The sequence below is a fragment of the Gekko japonicus genome, unplaced genomic scaffold (genome assembly GCF_001447785.1).
Source record: "Gekko japonicus isolate JY-2015 unplaced genomic scaffold, Gekko_japonicus_V1.1 scaffold3020, whole genome shotgun sequence".
Taxonomy (NCBI): domain Eukaryota; kingdom Metazoa; phylum Chordata; class Lepidosauria; order Squamata; family Gekkonidae; genus Gekko; species Gekko japonicus.
In genome coordinates, this window is record NW_015161502.1 from 4,690 (window position 1) to 23,292 (window position 18,603).

An 18,603-nucleotide genomic window follows, 5' to 3' on the forward strand; every position below is an offset into this window, starting at 1 on the left:
TATGCCCTGTCAGCTCTGGGGCTCAAACACGTGACAGCTGGATCAGACCAAAGGACCACTCAGTCCAGGCACCTGCATCCATTCTCCCCCGGGCTTGCCCCTTCCATGTGCCCTCGTGTTCAGATGGGCAGGAGAAAAAGAGGGGGCTGGAAAGGATGGTGCGCAACACATCACCCATATCACCCTCACATCCAGCCAAAACCCCAGGTGTTATTGTTGCACATCATTCGATGTTCTGGAAAATCTAGGGCAACACTAATGGGTTTCTGTAGTGTCTGTGTCCAGGTTTTCAGCCAGACGAAACATCAACGTGACATTGAGTCTACCCCATGCCCCACCCTATAGCTCGCAGTGGGGCCAGGCAACCACTTGGCATTCCTAGTCCAGTATCCTGTTTCTGACTGTGTCCTGCCAGATGCCCTTGGAAAACCTTCAAGCAGGGCCACAGAAGCCAAACTATTGGCCCCTAGCTATGGGTTTTCAGAGGGATGCTGCCCCAGAACATGGAGATTGCATAGATTTGTAATGGCTGGTGGCTGTGCTGAGATTGGTCTAGCTTTACCATTTTGACCCACCTGGAGTCCCCCTCACAGAAGGAAGGTGAGCTATTTTAATTCCTGGGACTAAGAATGGAATCCCCTTCCACGAATCTCTCTCTACCTCATACTGCTTCCCAACTTATTAGTTTTGAGCAAATTATAACAATTAGAAAAGGCTAGACCCCATCTGAATGGCTGCGGAAGATTCGTAATATTTCACAGCTAAAAGAGTGATATGTCTGCTATTACCATCTAAGAAAAGAGGTAATGTCTCCATGTGATTGAGGAACTGTAGTCGTTGCTCCACATGTGTATCCCAGCGGGAAACACAGGAGTCCTCTCTAAGTCTACATATTCCTTTTGGATGTCGGAGTGCCTAATTTTAAGGGGGAAAGCCTTCAACCAGGCCCGAGTTTCAAGAGGGCTCTCCTAATGCAGCTTGGAGGGCTACCCCCACTACAGAATTCGGGATTCCATAGATGGAACACGGGATTTAAGAAGAACTGAATCGAAGGACTCCCCGATTTTGTCATTCCAGATACCAGCCCCGTATAAACTTTGCACGGCCACCTTGGCGTTCAAAAAGCTTGATGGTGGCTGGGATACGCTGAGGCCCAGATGAAGAAAAGAAACCACAGAGGATAGTTGATGTCGCTGTAGCCAATCTTAGCCAATCTTTTAACATGAGCAGCTTGCACTACTGACCAAGTTCATCTCTGGTCAAAGCAGACCCCTAAGTATTTCAAATCGGGGGACCTCCTCGATATCCTCCCGTGAATCTGTCTAATCCCCCCTCCAAGTGAGTGGCCATCACTACATCCTCTGGCCCTGAGCCCCAGAAGAAGAAGAGAAGAAGAGATTGGATTTATACCCCGCCCTTCACTACCCAAAGGTGTCTCAGAGCGGCTTACAAACTCCTTTCCCTTCCCCTCCCCACAGCAGACACCCTGTGAGGTAGGCGGGGCTGAGAGAGCTCTTGACAGAAACTGCTCTTTTTCAAGATCTTATCAGAACTAGGGCTTGCCCAAGGTCATCCAGCCAGGTGCAAGTGGAGGAGTCAAACCCGGATCTCCCAGATTAGAGTCCGCGCACTTAACCACTACACCAAACTGGCTCACCGTGTACTCTGTGTTGTGTGCAGTGGTGTTTCCTTTTCCCCCCATCCTAAATCTTCTACCCAACAACTTCCCTATGTGCCCCAACCCTATCCGGGCACGAGGCACCCTTACCACGCGAGAGGGCATCTTGGGCCTGCTCCCTCTGCCCTTCCTCCAACGGAGCTTCTTCTGCTTCCATCTTCACTGATGGTCCCCACACCTGAAAGTGCAGAAAAGATGGGTAAGAGAAGGAATGGAACAGGCTGAGGAGACGGCTCCAGCCCCACTCCCAATTCATCACATCTGCATCAACCAGCACAGCTGGTTCACCCACGGGGACAGGAATCAGGGATGGGTTTTTTTCCCAGCCAAGTGGATAATCTACAGGCAGAAACGACCTTAGAATCAGGTCATCACTTGAACTGATTGAAAGGAGGGGGAAGAAGAGGAGGAGACGACTGGATTTATACCCTACCCTTCACCACCTGCAGGAGTCTCAGAGCGGCTTACAGTCTCCTTTCCCTTCCCCTCCCCACAACAGGTAGGCAGGGCTGAGAGAGCTCTTTCCAGAACAGCTCTGAGAGAACTGTGACTGACCCAAGGTCACACCAGCAGCTGCGTGTGGAAGAGTGGGGAATCAAACCAAGTTCTCCCAAATTAGAGTCCCTGCTTGTAACCACTACACCAAACCCCCTCACCTGTTCTGCCTGCTTCTTCTCCTCTGCCTGACTCAGAAGAAAACCTTCGGCCAGGGCCACCGCCTGGGAACTGGTATCTGGCCCACAACCTCTGACCCAGCACTGCATTTCCTCGGGCAGAATGGCCAGGAACTGCTCCAGGATCACCAGGTCCAGGATCTGCTTCTTGGACCGCCTCTCCGGCTCCAGCCATTGGTTGCAAAGTCCATGGAGCCGGCTGCAAACCTCTCGTGGCCCATCCACCTCCTGGTAATGGAACTGCCTGAACCACTGGCTGCGTACATCTGTGGTCATAGTGTCCTGAGCCATGATCTCTGGAGCAGCTCTTTCCCAGAATTCAACGCCACTCCCTGCTTGGATGGGATAGGGGCCTTTCCTTGATCTCTTGCTTATTCCAGGTCCTCCTCTTCCATCTCCTTTCGCATCTGTTGGGTAACCTGTGTGGGTTCTCTGATGATGTTCTTGAAGATGGTCTCTACATTCCAACCTCTTTCCACACTCTGAGCACTCAGAAGGTTTCTCCCCCATGTGGCTACTTAGATGCCTTTGAAGATTGCCACTCTGGCCCAATCTCTTTCCACACTCCGAGCACTCAAAAGGCTTCTCCCTTGTATGGATTACTTGATGTTCGTGAAGGCTATCACTCCGTCTGAATCTCTTTCTACACTCTGGACATTCAAAAGGTTTCTCCTCTGTGTGCATGATTTGGTGCAAAAGGAGATGTGATCTGCACTTGAAACGCCTTCCACACAGAAGGCATTGATGTGCCTTCCCATCAAACAAACTCTTCCCACTCTCTGAGCAGATCAGTGGCTCTCCTCCTGAATGGTGGGAACTCTCTCTCTGGTGTTGAATAAGGTTTGATTTCTCTGAGAACGTCTCGTCGCATTCTGGGCGGCAATACAGCTTCTCTCCGATATGGATTCTTTGGTGTGCGATGAGATCTTCTCCACAGAGGAAGCTCTTTCCACACTCGGGACATTCAAAAGGTTTCTCCTCTGCATGGGTTGTTTGGTGCAAAAGGAGATGTGACCTGGACTTAACTGCTTTCTGTGTGGAAAGTGTTTCATGTGCCTTCCCATCAAATAAACTCTTCCCACTCTCTGAGCAGATCAATGGATCTGCTCCTGAATGGTGGTCTCTCTCTCTCTGGTGTAGGATAAGTTTTGATTGCTCTGAGAACCTCTCGTCACATCCTGGACAGCAATACAGCTTCTCTCCTATATGGATTCTTTGGTGTTTCATGAGTTCTTCTCCACAGAGGAAGCTCTTTCCACACTGCAAGCAACTATGGGCCTTCTTCGCAGGGTGCTTTTGCAAATCAATATCATATTGAGTTTGATCTGAGGAATTCAATCCCCAATCCAAGCATTCGTGAGTTTCCTCCTCCACCATGTGAATTACTTCACGGACATCCTCTCCTTGACAAGGAATGGCTTTCCCCTGTGTCTTCTCTCCACGGTTTCCTTCCTGCCTCTCTGGTCCATCTCGATCCCGGAAGTTACATTCAGACTCTTCTTCCTTGTCTCCTTCCAATGAGCACTCCCGGAATTCCTCAACCGTCTCCTCGATCCCTTCCGCTGGAATAAGGGAGAGACCCAATCAGCACTCATGCAAGAAGCCGAGCCACATATCAGCCTTTCTTGATCGATCGTGTGCCTTTTCTATCCTCTCTCAGAGCTTCCTTCCCCATTCCCCTCAACCCTGAGCTACTGGTCACAATCTTACCCTTCGGCGGTGCTGTTTTTAGATTCTGACTATCCCTCCCTCCTTAAAACACCCCAATATATACTTTAAGGAACAAGGTGGCAAAGAATCATTCCCCAACCCTTTGCATTTGACTTGCCATGCAGGTCTTCTGATGACTGGGTACAAGAAGGTACCAGGATCTCTAGCCCAGTGAATATACAGAGAGTTTCCTTCCTGGTCTGGTGAGAGTTGCGAGATGCTGGTTTTTCAGCCTCCCAAAATATACGGAGGAGCCAGAAGCTCACAAACTGAGCCCCACAGTTCAAGGAGGACACCATGATTTTTGGAAGATATGCCAGTTGTTTGGGAAGGAAAGGCCAGGGGGCATCTAGTTCAGGGGTCCCCAAACGTTTTGAGCCTGCAGGCACGGGTGGATGTTGAGGATCCCGATCCAGCGGACCACTCTAGGAAGCAGGAGATACAGCTTTCTCCTCATCCAGCAGGGCTCACATTACCAGCCCTTTTCCTGGAACATTTCAGAATTTACAGATACTGCAGCCCCTCAAAAGCCACAGCTGAGCTTTTGCCCAGAAGGAAGAAGAAGAAGAAGAGATTGGATTTATACCCCGCCCTTCACTTGGAGTCTCAGAGCGGCTTACAAACTCCTTTCCCTTTCCCTTCCCCTCCCCACAACAGACACCCTGTGAGGGGGGTGGGGCTGAGAGAGCTCTGACAGAAACTGCTCTTTCAGGAACAGCTGTGCCAGAGCTTGTGACTGACCCAAGGTCACATCAGCAGGTGCAAGTGGAGGAGTGGGGAATCAAACCCGGTTCTCCCAGATTAGAGTCCGCGCACTTCTGAGCCTCCAGATCCCAGGTCCCAGAAGGCCTCCCTCCCTCCTTACCCAGCGAGCTTGATAATTCTATCAAACTAAGGGTGCGTTCAGACGCGCCGTTTGATCTGGTGTCGTCACGCTTCAGCGACGGATTTTATATGCGCGGTCACAAAGTCAACATCTGCCTCCCGTCCCCAGCTGTTGGTTCCCAGCTCAAAACCCCTTTAACCTCTTGTTACCAGATCCCGAAGTGGTGTTTTCTCAGCTCTCCCATTTAAAGCCGCATTTCCCCTCCGGTGTCAGCTCTCCCATTTAAAGCACTCCTCCGGTGTCAAGCCACTTCTGGCTTAAACCCCATCACCGCTCGAAAGCTGCCCAAGGTTTCCGCTTTTCACCCGCCATTTTAAAAAATGCGTTGGCGGTGTGCGCCTAGGCGGAGCTCCGCTACCGTGTTCAGAAAACCGACATTTAAACGGTCACTTGTTTTAGCGTTTTGATGAGTTCGAGATCTCACAGAGGCCATTTTCGGGTCAAACGTTTAAAGGGAAGTCTTTTGTTGGAGGGGTTGGATTGATTCGCCCTGGTGGTTCTGCGCATGTGGCATGATAGTCCCCCCCCCAATTCTATGGATGAGTGCCTATGCGCATGCGCAAACTGAGAAAAAAATTAAAAAACATGTTGACGCACGCTCCTGCACGTCGGTAGCGTAGACGCTGGGGAGCAACGTGACTGCGTGGTGAGGCAGGATAAGGGAGGTAAGTGTGATCGTGATTATCCCGATCAAATATAATCCGGTCAGAACCGGAGCAGTTTAATCTGGTCAGAACCGGAGCAGCATGCCGTCTGACCGCACCCTAAGAGTTCCTAAGAAGTGAAGCAGAAATCCTACATTCCTATTCCTTTGCTCGTTCCCTTGACGTAACCGTGAAGATACTCACTCGTAGCCGGGTCATCTGGGAAGGAAATACTCATTTGAGATCCTCCGGAGAAACTCTCCAGCCTTTCTTCAGATGCAAGGCCTTTGTCTGTCTCCACTGTAGTCTCGCTTACATTCCTGGCTTCCTTGGCCCAGAGAGAGAGAGAGAGAAGAAAAAGTGATCATTCTTATACGGGGAATGAAAGAAATCCAAGAAACCGGGGAAAAAAAATTCTTCTGGAAGGTTGGAGGTATGATCAGTGCTCCCTCTAAGCTGTGTCTGCTGCGTAAATTGGTTTGCTCTGGAGCCATCCCTTCCTGAGCTAAGACAAAAAATGTGTGAGCCGGAGGCTAAAAAAAACTGAGAGCTGGCTCACACTAACTCAGCTTAGAGGGAACACTGGATACGATCCAAGATCAAAGCCCACAATCCCAACCAGTGTTAAGGGGGACAGATCCATTCCAGATCTAAGTCACAATGGATGACTGCAACCCCCCTCAGGGGGAAAGGTGTGTTGTAAAGGCTGGCTGCTGAGAATTAGAACCTGGCACCTTCCAGAGTCCTTCTGAGGGCCTCTCAGCCCCACCTTTGCCTCGGGCCAAGACACCCTCTCTGGCTCGAGGGATGGCCACAACACTGGCTTCATCTGCCCCTGGCAAGCCAAGCGGCTTGGGTCACCCCCCCCAGACCATTCTAAACATCACTTTCACTGCCACCTCAACACCAGCATAGGACAATTAGTGGGGCAGGCCAGAAAACGATGAATTCATGTCCAATATTTTGATTCTTGCCTTATCCCAATGTCAGCAATTCACACCTTTGGCACCAATGAAAGATCCTTACCCAGAGAGGCCACAGTCCGATAGTTCTCCAGCATGACTTCCCGGTGGAGAGCTCTTTGGCCTGGATCCAGAAGGGCCCACTCCGCCTCGGTGAAATGCACAGCCACCTCCCCAAAGGAAAATGGAGTCTGAAAGAGACCAGAGATCACTTCGGGCAGAGAAGGCACACTGGAAGAAGTGCATTCTGGGAGGGCGCGGGATGGAGAGCTTCGCAGGGGTAAAGGGAGTGGCGTTCAGAGCCGCTTCCCCTCGGACACCTTAGGAGGAGAGACCTAGTCTGTTCCCCGCTCATCTCCCGTACCTCAACTGGAGGTGCAGCAGCCATTTCCACACCTTTGCAAAGACGATGGCTGGACGATGTCTCTCCACTGCCTGCAAGGGGGACAAAATTGGAAGGAAAAGTGTTAGCCTGGATTTCCTCTTCCATCGGCTCGTCTGAATCCTGCTTCGGGCACCCCTGTTCCCAAGGCTGTGAAGCCTTCCTCTATGTACATGCAACAAAACTTGTACTGTTTTTTTTGTAAACTGTTTGAGAGGTGGGATGGAAGCATCGGGTACCCACGTTTCAGACTTCAGTGAGACTTGTTTTATGCCCTGTCAACTCTGGAGCTCAAACATGCGACAGCTGGATCAGACCAAAGGACCACTCAGTCCAGGCACCTGCATCCATTCTCCCCCGGGCTTGCCCCTTCCATGTGCCCTCGTGTTCAGATGGGCAGGAGAAAAAGAGGGGGCTGGAAAGGATGGTGCGCAACACATCGCCCATATCACCATCCCATCCAGCCAAAACCCCAGATATTACTGTGGCACCTCATTCGATGCTCTGGAAAATCTAGGGCAACACTAGTGGGTTTCCATAGTGTCTGTGTCCAGGTTTTCAGCCAGACGAAACATCAACGTGACATTGAGTCTACCCCATGCCCCACCCTATAGCTCGCAGTGGAAGCCCTGGGTTTTGACAACAAACAAGGTCAACAGAATAAGAAGCAAAAGGTGGGTGTGGCTGGATGACCACACTTCTGGTAACATGGGGGTGCGGCCTAATGTGCTAATGAGCTGTGCTGTCAGGGGTGTGGCCTAATATGCTAATGGGTTTCTGCTGTTGGTTGTGGCCTATTATGCTAATGAGTTCCAGCTGGGCTTTTTCTACAAAAAAGAGCCCTGTTTATTAGTATTTTTACCCCGCCCTCCCCGCGAGTGGGCTCAGGGCGGCTTACAAGAGGGCAACAATGCCCACATAGAGAACAAGATTCAAACAGAATAAAATCATCGGATCACAATAAGAACAAGATGGCTTTCCAACAGTAAATGCCGGATCTTTCATTGGAGGTAGATAAGTGTCCTGTAGCTGGGGTACATGGCCAATCCAGGGGTACCCACCCAGCGCAGTATCATGGCAGATCTTCAAGGGCCGTCCTCTTACCCAGTTGTTACCCATGCTTTTGGTGGTGATGGTGGTAGTGGCGGCTCCTATGTAAAAGCCTGGCGGAAGAGCTCCGTCTTGCAGGCCCTGCGGAACTGTATGAGGTCCCGCAGGGCCCGGATCTCCTCCGGGAGCTCATTCCACCAGGTAGGAGCCGCCACTGAAAAGGACCTGGCCCTGGCTGCGGCAAGCCTTGACAGCTGGATTTGACAGCTGGATCAGACCAAAGGTCCACTCAGTCCACTCTTAACCACTTGAGCCACCGCAGCCCGACCTCGAGGAAGGGAACCAACTGCCTAATTAGCCAAAGATGGTAAAAGGCTGGTTTGGCAGTGACCACTACCTGGGCCTCCATTGTTAAGGAGGCATCCAAGAGCCACTCCCAAGCTCCTAACCTCCGGCGCTGGCACCAAGGGCACCCCATCAAAGGTCGGGAGTGGGATCCCTACCCCCGGAACGCCCTGGCTCAGGCACAGGACCTCCGTCTACGTCGGATTCAATTTCAGACAGCTCAGGGGAAAAGCCTCCAACCAGGCCTGAGTTTCAAGAGGAGGTTGTCCTAATTCAGCATGGAGGGCTACCCCCCGCTACACAATTCGAGATTCTGCAGATGGAACACGGGATTTAAGAAGAATTGAATCAAAGGACTTCCCTATTTTGCCAATCCACATAGAAGCTCCTTATAAACTTTGCATGGCCAACTTGGCGTTAGGCAGTTTGATGGTGGCTGGGATACACTGAACCCCCAGATTAATAAAAGAACCACAGGTGATATTTGTGTCAGAAAGCTGCCAAAGAACTCTGTGTGGTGCACAACCTTCCCTGTTTAGGGTCCCCCCCCCCTCTCCTGTTCCTAGTGATACCCAACTGCGCATGCTTGCTGGCATAATGAAGCACAGTTTGCTTGTCTCATGCATTCCTTTCTATGGACGCTAGTGCTGCTTTGAACTATGGTAATCAGCAAGGTCACAGGTGCGGGGAAGAGTCGGCTTCGCTTAGTCTATAATGAATTAGAGCGTGAGAAGAGATTAATTATCTTTCAGGAACCGTTGATTCTCAGGCTATGGGTGCGAGTATGATAGCCCACCCGCGCGAGCGGGAACCAAGTCCATTGGTTATTGCCAGTATGAATCTGCTTTATCATTCTTTGCCTCAACCGTTGTAGTTATTCCAAACAGTGAACTTGTTCCTGCAGCTCAGGGGAAAAGCCTCCAAACAGGCCCGAGTTTCAAGAGGTGGTTGTCCTAATTCAGCATGGAGGGCTACCCCTGCTACACAATTCGGGATTCTGCAGATGGAACACAGGATTTAAGAAGAACTGAATCAAAGGACTTCCCTATTTTGTCAATCCACATAGAAGCTCCTCATAAACTTTGCATGGCCCACTTGGCGTTAGGCAGGGCTTTTTTTTGTATAAAAAGCCCAGCAGGAACTCATTAGCATAATAGGCCACACCCAACAACAGACACTCATTAGCATATTAGGACACACCCTTGACAGCACAGCCCATTCGCATATTAGGCCACACACCCCATGTTACCAGAAGTGTGGTCATCCAGCCACACCCACCTTTTGCTTCTTATTCTGTTTACCTTGTCAAAACCCAGAGCTTTTTTTTGTAGCAACTCCTTTGCATGTTAGGCCACACACCCCAATCCTAATGAGTTTCTGCTGTTGGATGTGGCCTATTATGCTAATGAGCTTCTGCTGGGTGTGGCCAACTCAGGAGCCAGCCGGAACTCTGTTCCTGTGCGTTCCTGCCCAAAAATAGCCCTGGCGTTAGGCAGTTTGATGGTGGCTGGGATGCACTGAACCCCCAGATGAATAAAAGAACCACAGGTGATATTTGTTGCCGCTGTAGCCAATCTTTTAACATGAGCAGCTTGCACCACTAACCAAATCAATCTTTGGTCAAAGCAGACCCCTAAGTATTTCAAATGGGGGACCTCCCCAATATCCTCCCATGAATCTGTCTAATCCCCTTCCAAGTGAGTGGCCATCATTACTACATCCTCTGGCCCTGGGTCCCAGAAGTGTGCTCTGTGTTGTGTGCAGCAGTAGTTCTTTTTTGTCCCGTCCTAAATCTTCTACCCAACAACTTCACTATGTGCCCCAATCCTGTCCGGGCACGAGGCACCCTTACCACACGAGAGGGCACTCTGGGCCTGCTCCCTCTGCCCTTTCTCCAACGGAGCTTCTTCGGCCTCAGAGAATGTAGCTTCCATCTTCACTGATGGTCCCCACACCTGAAAGTGCAGAAAAGGGGATGGGTGAGAGAAGGAACGGAACAGGGGGAGGAGAAGAATCCTGCCCCACTCCCCGATTCCTGACACCTGCCTCGACCGGCAGAGCTGGTTCACCCACAGGGACAAGAAATATCTGGCAGGGAAACCTTAGGATAAGGTCGTTGCTTGAAATGAACGAATGAAACCACCTCACCTGCTCTGCCTGCCTCTTCTCCTCTGCCTGACTCAGGAGGAAACCTTCGGCCAGGGCCACCGCCTGGGAACTGGTCTCTGGCCCGCATCCTCTGACCCAGCACTGCATTTCCTCGGGCAGAATGGCCAGGATCTGCTCCAGGATCACCAGGTCCAGCATCTGCTTCTTGGTGCGCCTCTCTGGCTCCAGCCATTGGTTGCAAAGTCCATGGAGCCGGCTGCAAACCTCTCGGGGCCCATCAGTCTCATTGTAGCGGAACTGCCTGAACCACTGGCTGCGTACATTTGCAGTCATAGTGTCCTGAGCCATGATCTCCCTGCTTGGATGGGATGGGGAACTTTCCTCGATCTCTTGCCTATTCCAAATCCTCTTCCGTCTCCTTTCCCATCTCTTGGGTCACCTCCGACTGTGGAAAGATACCCTTACTCACTCGGCTATGAAGAAAGAGACAAAAAGACATCAAAAAGGCAGAAAGAAACAAAGAGAATGGAGCTACATTACTGACCCTGGTCAGGAGACATCTAAGAATTGCCCTGGTGGATCAGAAGGAGCGTCCTTGTTGTAGTTTGCACATCAGGGTTAATCTCATTGTGCTATATTACATAAGGGGCTGTGGTGGCTCAAGTGGTTAAGACGCTGAACTGCAGACTGGAAGGTCAGTAGTTCAGCAGCTCCAGACCCGAGTGTGCCGCATGACGGAGTGAGCTCCCATCTCTAGTTCCAGCTCCTGCCAACCTAGCAGTTCGAAAGCAAGAAATCGCAAGTAGATAAAGAGGTACCGCTTCGGTAGGAAGGTAACAGTGTTCCGTGTGCTTTGGCGTCTAGTCATGCGGGCCACATGACCACGGAAATGTCTTCGGACAGCGCTGGCTCTTCGGCTTGGAAACGGAGATGAGCACCGCATCCCTAGAGTCAGATTCAACTAGCTTTCAAGCAAGGGAAACATTTACCTTTACCTGCTATATTACATATAATCAGTTTTTAAAAAAGAAAAAGAAATAAATGCCCTTTTAGTCTTTCAGGAAAAGAAACAATCTCTATTCACAAATCTGGGCGTCCGATGACCGGGTATCAGCCTGTCCTGGGAGCGAAGTCTCCATGTAAACAAGAGCCCAGGACAAAAGGACCGGCAAGGGCTTGACCATCCCCTCCACAGACCAGAAGCACTAGGCAAAAGCCCTGTCCAAGAGCAGCCAGCAGAGGGGAAGGGAGAGGGGAGGAGTCATCTCCGCAGGTGAGGGCACAGGGGCTGCTGAGACGAACAAGAGCAGGGGGAGGCGGTGGATCTGCAGATGGGGGGGCAGGACCCCCCAAAATGTGTGTTCTGTGGGGCAGCCAATCATCCTTGTTGTACACATCGCTTATGAAACCCTTTGCACTCTGCCGCTGACTAAGTTAGTTTAACTTAGCAGGTGTGCTTAACGCTTCCATGGTGCATATGCTAAGTGCCTTTGATGATTCTAATCACAGTAACTGAAATCAATCATGAACATCTATTCAGATATTCACTCTGGTTCATCGCTTAAAATGCATTGTGGGTAAAATGCTAAATGCTGGCAGGCAATCATACTGCAGTGACTTGGCTTGTTCTCGCCAGTTGTGATCGGGCATGCCCCTGATGTCAGTTTGCTTGCCTTAGCTGAAGAACACTGCATGATGTACTAATATGTGTTACCATTAGATACTTTTTTAGAATTTCGCAGCCTAGGAAGAAGAAAGCCTATTGTTCAACTGAAGAAGGTATATTTTTGCCCGGGAAAATCCAACCCCCAGGTTGGATTCCCAATCAGAATGGTGTGACGGATATGTGACAAACTTCGATGGAACCAATAATTGTGATTTATTTCTAACTGTCATAGGGGGTATAAAACCCTATTGTCTCCCATTGTAACCTTAGGGAGAGCTGAGGGGTCCAAAACCTTATTGGGTCTGCACCTCCCTCCTTTGTTGATCAATAAAGTACAAGACCTGATTCTCCTCTACAGGACTGCCGTGTGCTTTCTCAAATTGGGCTGGGGGAGCACAACCTTTGACGGAGTTTCTGTCATACATCCTGAAGGATTCCTCCCATGGGAATAAGCCAGGGGACTCCCTTCTGGGCCTTCCTACGAGCTCCGTGGCTGAGGATTTATTTACACACTGACTCTGTATTTTAAAAATTCAGATCTCCCCCCCCTCTCTTCCCCCCCCCCACCACCAGAGTCTCCCAGGCGGCTAACAAAGTAAAGCAAAGTGCATTTTGAAAAACTCTTTAAATCCCAGCCCTCAATCATCATGCACCACGATAGCAGCGGCATTGCTCTCTCCCGGGACTGAAAAGCTCCCCCCCCCCCCTTTTTTTCTTTTTTTTTAGAAGCGTCTGCCATGCGCGGGAGCCAGACTGGAAGCCCGATTCTGCTCCCGACCTTTGATGGGGCAACTTTGGTGCCAGCGCCGGAGGTTAGTAGTCTGGGAGTGCTCCTAGATGCCTCCTTAACAATGGAGGCCTAGGTAGCAGCCACTGCCAAGGCTGATTAGCTGATTAGGCAGTGGGTTCCCTCCCTCGATCACAACGACTTGGCAACAGCAATCCATGCAATGGCCATCTTGAGATTGGACTACTGTAATATACTCTCTACATGGGACTGCCCTTGTCTCAAATCCAGAACTTGCAGCTGGTGCAAAATGCTGCGGCCAGGGTGTTGATGGGACTCCCAAGGCTGCTAGCATACAGAATTCGTTTCAAGGTGCTGGTTCTTACTTTTAAAGCCTTTATGGCCAGGGACCTGCATACCTGAGGGACCGCCTTTCCCCACATGTCCCCCGGAGAGCACTGCATTCAGGGGTCCAGAATCGATTGGCCCTCCCGAGTCTTAAGGAGGCCAGGCTGGGGACAACCAGGGTGCAGGCTTTCTCGGTGGCGGCTCCATCCTGGTGGAATGAGCTCCCAGAGGAGATCAGGCCCCTGCGGGATCTACTACAGTTCTGCAGGGCCTGTGAGATGGAGCTCTTCCGCCAGGCTTTTGGAGCCACCTCCACCTCTAACAACTAGGAAGAGAAGCCCTCTTGCCCTGAAACTTGTATTAACAACTGCTCCAGCCACTGGAGGGACACCTGAAAGACCCCTATAGAAGATCTGCGCCGGCCATGGGAAGAGAGAGTCGATGGTAGACATCACGGACTCTATAATAACAAAACTAGCACTTATTATGGAGCTGTAATCTTTTAAGATACTGTTATAAATGTTTTATTGTACTATTTGAATGTTTTCTGCTGTTTTATGTAAGCCACCCTGAGCCAGCCTTGGGCTGGGGGGACGGGGCACCATTTTGAATGAATGAATAAATAAATAGGTGGGGGAGGGGAAAACAAAGGGAGAGAGAGGTGGACAGAAACTAAATAAATGGGAGGGAAGGAGGGAGGGAAGAAAGAAAGCAACTTGAACTTTAAATGTGTTTTCCAACCCCAACACCCCCACGCAAGCCAGCTTGGCTTGGAGAAAGGATTTAAATAAACAAATGCTTTCTCCAAGCCGGTGGGCAGGGCTGCGGGGCGAGGGCTTGGAGAATGCCTTTAACTCTAAATGTGTTCTCCAAGCCAACCCCCGCCCCAATCCCAGCTTGGCTTGGAGAAGGGATTTAAAGAGACAAATGCCCTCTCCGACCCGTGTGGCAGGGCTTGGGGAACACATTTGACTTTGGATGGGGAGGGAGGAATGAGAAAAGAAAGCAAATAGATGGGGGAGGGAGGGGTTGGGAAGAAAGCTACTTTAAATCCATCCTCCATGCCTCCCCCTGCCTGGCTTGGAGAAGGTATTTATAGCGACAAAGGCCTTTTCCAAGCTGGCTGGTTGTGAGAACGTATTTAAAGTTGCTGTCTTTCTCTACTCCCCCCCACACACCTCAAGCCTACCCAGGGAGGAGAAGAAGAGATTGGATTTATACCCCGCCCTTCACAACCCAAAGGTGTCTCAGAGTGGCTTACAAACTCCTTTCCCTTCTCCTCCCCACAACAGACGCCCTGTGAGGTAGGCGGGGCTGAGAGAGCTCTGACAGAAACTGCTCTTTTTCAAGACCAGCTCTGACAGAACTATGGCTTGCCAAAGGTCATCCAGCAGCTGCAAGTGGAGGAGTAGGGAATCAAACCCGGTTCTCCCAGATTAGAGTCCACGCACTTTAACCACTACACCAAACTAGGGGGTCACTAGCTGGGGAAGGGGAAGACCAATCTGTCAGGCATGCCACCCCTCCGCTTCCCCAGCCACTCTGCCGGGATCCACACAATATGTGTGAAGGAGCCACATGTGGCTCCCGAACCGGAGTACGGCCACCCCTGCTATAGATGGTGGGGGAAACCCAAAGAGCCATTCACGTGGAGAACGTTCGAGCTTCCCTCTAGGTCTGGATTTGGAACGGAGCAAGGGGCAAAGCCCGGGGTGCCCTTTAGCCCAGCGTCCCTACGGATTCTTTTGCCTTCCACCGTCCGTCTAGACCCACCCACAAAAAGGATATACTCTCGATTTTCCAGTGGAATTTCTTTAGGGACTGAGAGGCTGGTTGGAACCTCTTGAACCATGGAGGAACAGAACTTTCTCAAGCCTTACGTATAGGTAGGAAGAGGGTGGGGGCAGGGTTGGTTGCCAGGAAGGGTGAGTCAGAGTCAAGACCCCCTAAAGGTAACTGGCAATAATTTTAAAAATTTATTTATTGTATTCATAACCCGCCCTCCCCGCAAGCGGCTCAGGGTGACTCACTTTGCCTGGCACAGTGTGCCAAGATTCATATACAGTTAAAACATTTAAAACTTAACATTTAACACTGTTAAAACATTTATACAATCGACAATCTGTTTTATTCTGAAATCAAAATAAAACAGTTGGTAAAACCAAGGGAGGAGGAGGAGATTGGATTTATAGCCTGCCCTTCGCTACCCGAAGGAGTCTCAAAGCAGTTTACAATCTCCTTTCCCTCCCCCTCCCCACAACAGACACCCTGTGAGGTGGGGTGAGAGAGCTCTTGACAGAAACTGCTCTTTTTCAAGAGCAGCTCTTATCAGAACTATGGCTTTGCCCAAGGTCATCCAGCCATGTGCAAGTGGAGGAGTGGAGGAATCAAACCCGGTTCTCCCAGATTAGAGTCTGCACACACTTGGCCACTACACCAAACTGGAGATTGGATTTATACCTTGCCCTTCGCTACCTGAAGGAGTCTCAAAGCAGCTTACAATCTCCTTTCCCTCCCCACAACAGACACCCTGTGAGGTCGGTGGGGCTGAGAGAGCTGCTCTTGAGAGAACAGCTGTGAGAGAACTTGTGACTGACCCAAGGTCACACCAGCAGCTGCAGGTGGAGGAGGGGGGAATCAAACCGGGTTCTCCCAGATTAGAGTCCTCACCACCAAACCAAACTGGTTAAAGTGACAATTCAAAACAACAACAGAATAGTTTAAAAAAAAAAACCCACCCAGGAAAGAACTCTGGGTTTTGGCTCTGGGAGAACATCAGATTATTTTTCCACCTGAGAAACTGAAAGGCACAATTCTTGCAAAGGAGATGCGTGTCTTCCAGTTCCATTTTTGGCATCCTGCACAGACGATGCCCGTGGGAAGGTCGACTCCCTGTCCCTTCCTCGAAGCAGCCTCCCGACGACCCATCGCATTGCAGAACAGCCCCGTTCGGCTGCGCAAAAGCGCCCTCCTGAGTGATTCAGTTTTGCAGGGGTCCCTGGTGGGCTGAAGCTTCCGCGCGCACCCGCAGGGGAGAGGATCCAGCCCCCTTTTGGTCTTCCCGGCGCCCCCCCCTTCCACTACGTCGTGAGGTCATCAAATGCAGGCATAACATTCCCTGAGCTCGGCAGTTTCCAGCTACTGTCACAAGTGTTTTTTTAACTTGCAGTTTCTCTGCTTAGCCCACATAAGCACACAGGGAATGTTATGACTACTCTCGTAGCCATAGTGGTGATGTCACAACGTACTGGAATGGCTTTCCAAATATAGGAGGTAGTGCTCTGGGACGGAGTCGCTCCGAACAGGCGTGCTCTGCTAGGGGATCTCCCAGATAATGGCACGGTTGAGCAGAGAAAAAAAGGACATTAAGGCAAAGTACTCAAGCAAAGTCACGCCAAGCAATCCAGAAGCAGGTCTAAATGAGCCTTGCTCAGGACTGACCAGTGTTCCCTCTAAGCTGAGTTAGTGTGAGCTAGCTCACAGTTTTTTAGCATCCAGCTCACACATTTTTTGTCTCGGCTCAGGAAGGAGGGCTCCAGAGCAAACTAATCGATGCAGGAGCCCAATCGCTCGCTCATGACTTTAATGCCAGTGGCTCACAAAGTAGAATTTTTGCTCACAAGACTCCACAGCTTAGAGGGAACATGGCTCAGGAGTCAGGCCTATTCAAGGTGACTTTAGTCCGAGGAAGGAGGGGGGAGGAGATCGGATTTATACCCCGTCTTTCACTACCTGTAGGAGTCTCAGAGCGGCTTACAAGCTCCTTTCCCTTCCCCCTCCCCACAACAGTCACCCTGTGAGGCGGGTGGGGCTGAGAGAGCTCTCTCCAGAACTGCTCTTGAGGGAACAGCTCCGACAGAACTTGTGACTGGCCCAAGGTCACACCAGCAGCTGCTTCTGGAGAAGTGGGGAATCAAAGGCAGTCCGCACTCCTAACCACTACACCAAACTGATCTCTGTCATAAGATCATAAGAGCCTTGCTGGAAAAACCAGTGGTCCACCTAGTCCAGCATCCTGTCTCACACAGTGGCCAACCAGTTCCTCTGGACAGTCAACAACAGGGCATATCTAATCCCCTTTGAAAGCTGTTTGTGCCTGTGGCCATCACTACATCCTCTGGCAGTGAATTCCACATTTTAATCACACTCTGTGTAAACTGGTATTTCCTTTTGTCCACCTGGAACCTACTGCCCATCAGGGCCATTAGATACCCTTAAGTTCTATTTTTTGGGGGGGAGAGGGAGAAAAAATGTCTTTCTTAGCTCCGCAGGAGATCCTTAGGCACCATCTGGAAGTTGCCAACCCTATGTGCAGCCAGGACCACAAGTCTGTACCACTGGGCTCGATTTCCAGGCAAACGTATGGCTTTTATATTAGGAACACATTTCTGCAACCAGTCCAAATATGGCAAGAAATGGTGCTTCTTTGTTATTTCCTATTAAATTTCACACTTTCAGAGCCCCCCCCCCCCCACAAGCTATTTCAGGCCCAAAAGGTTTCATATCATTCTACAGTTAAGTTTTTTGGCAAATTTGTAAAAGTATGAAATTAAAGAAAGTGATCAGGACAAACATACATTCTGCCAGTAGATGGCACTGCAGGATTGTTTTGTTGTTTTTTTTAAAACGCTGCCTAAAGGGTGAATTTACACTGGAGAAAGAGGATCTCCACTGCTTTTGCAAAGACCATCCACATAACCTCAGATTGGCCACCTTCCATGCCCCCCCTCCTTTGCTGCAATATTTTCCAAATTTGAAATCTTTTGGGACAGCACCTTTTCTCAGTGTGTGTGGGCAAGAAGATGCACAGTTTTACAGGCCCCACTGACATTCGGACCGTGTTCCTTGCCACAGCTCCCCCCACCCCCCACAGCTGCCCTTCTCTGCACTAAAGCTTTTAAAAAATATAACTCAGTGAAATAGTGATATGACTTTAGTAGCTGACATACCAACTAAACATGCTGATGTGACAGAACAAAGTTTGAGTCCAGCGGCACCTTTAAGACTGACAAATTTTAATTCTGGGATTTAAGCTTTTGTGTGCATGCAGATCTGAAGAAGTGGGCATGCACATAAAAGCTTATACTCAGAATTAAACTTTGTTCGTCTTCATGGTACCACCGGACTCAAACTTTGTTCTGTTGCTTCTATATCCCTGTAATCTTCAAGAGGAGCTGCGGTGGCTCAAATGGTTAAGACGCTGAACTGCAGGCTGTGGGAGGTTGGTAGTTCAGCAGTTCGAGACCCGAGTGTGCCACATGACGGAGTGAGCTCCCATCTCTAGTTCCAGCTCCTGCCAACCTAGCCGTTCGAAAGCAAGAAATTGCAAGTAGATAAATAGGTACCACTTCGGTGGGAAGGTAACAGCGCTCCGTGCGCCTTGGTGTTTAGTCATGCCGGCCACATGAACACAGAAACGTTT

The 18,603-nt window shown here is 50.3% G+C and overlaps 1 protein-coding gene across 1 annotated transcript in view; it reads right to left on the bottom strand.

Moving 5' to 3' along the window:
- Window positions 1-2,723: 2,723 nt before the first annotated feature.
- LOC107125758 (zinc finger protein 420-like) overlaps window positions 2,724-18,603 on the bottom strand; it is a 49,489-nt gene continuing 33,609 nt past the window's right edge. The window contains exons 4-9 of the mRNA XM_015429211.1: window positions 10,910-10,913; window positions 10,184-10,286; window positions 6,919-6,989; window positions 5,797-5,920; window positions 3,120-3,914; window positions 2,724-2,809 (exon numbers count right to left, since the gene is read on the bottom strand). Of these exons, the coding sequence (XP_015284697.1) occupies window positions 2,724-2,809; window positions 3,120-3,914; window positions 5,797-5,920; window positions 6,919-6,989; window positions 10,184-10,286; window positions 10,910-10,913 (1,183 nt within the window). The remainder of the gene's footprint in view (window positions 2,810-3,119; window positions 3,915-5,796; window positions 5,921-6,918; window positions 6,990-10,183; window positions 10,287-10,909; window positions 10,914-18,603) is intronic.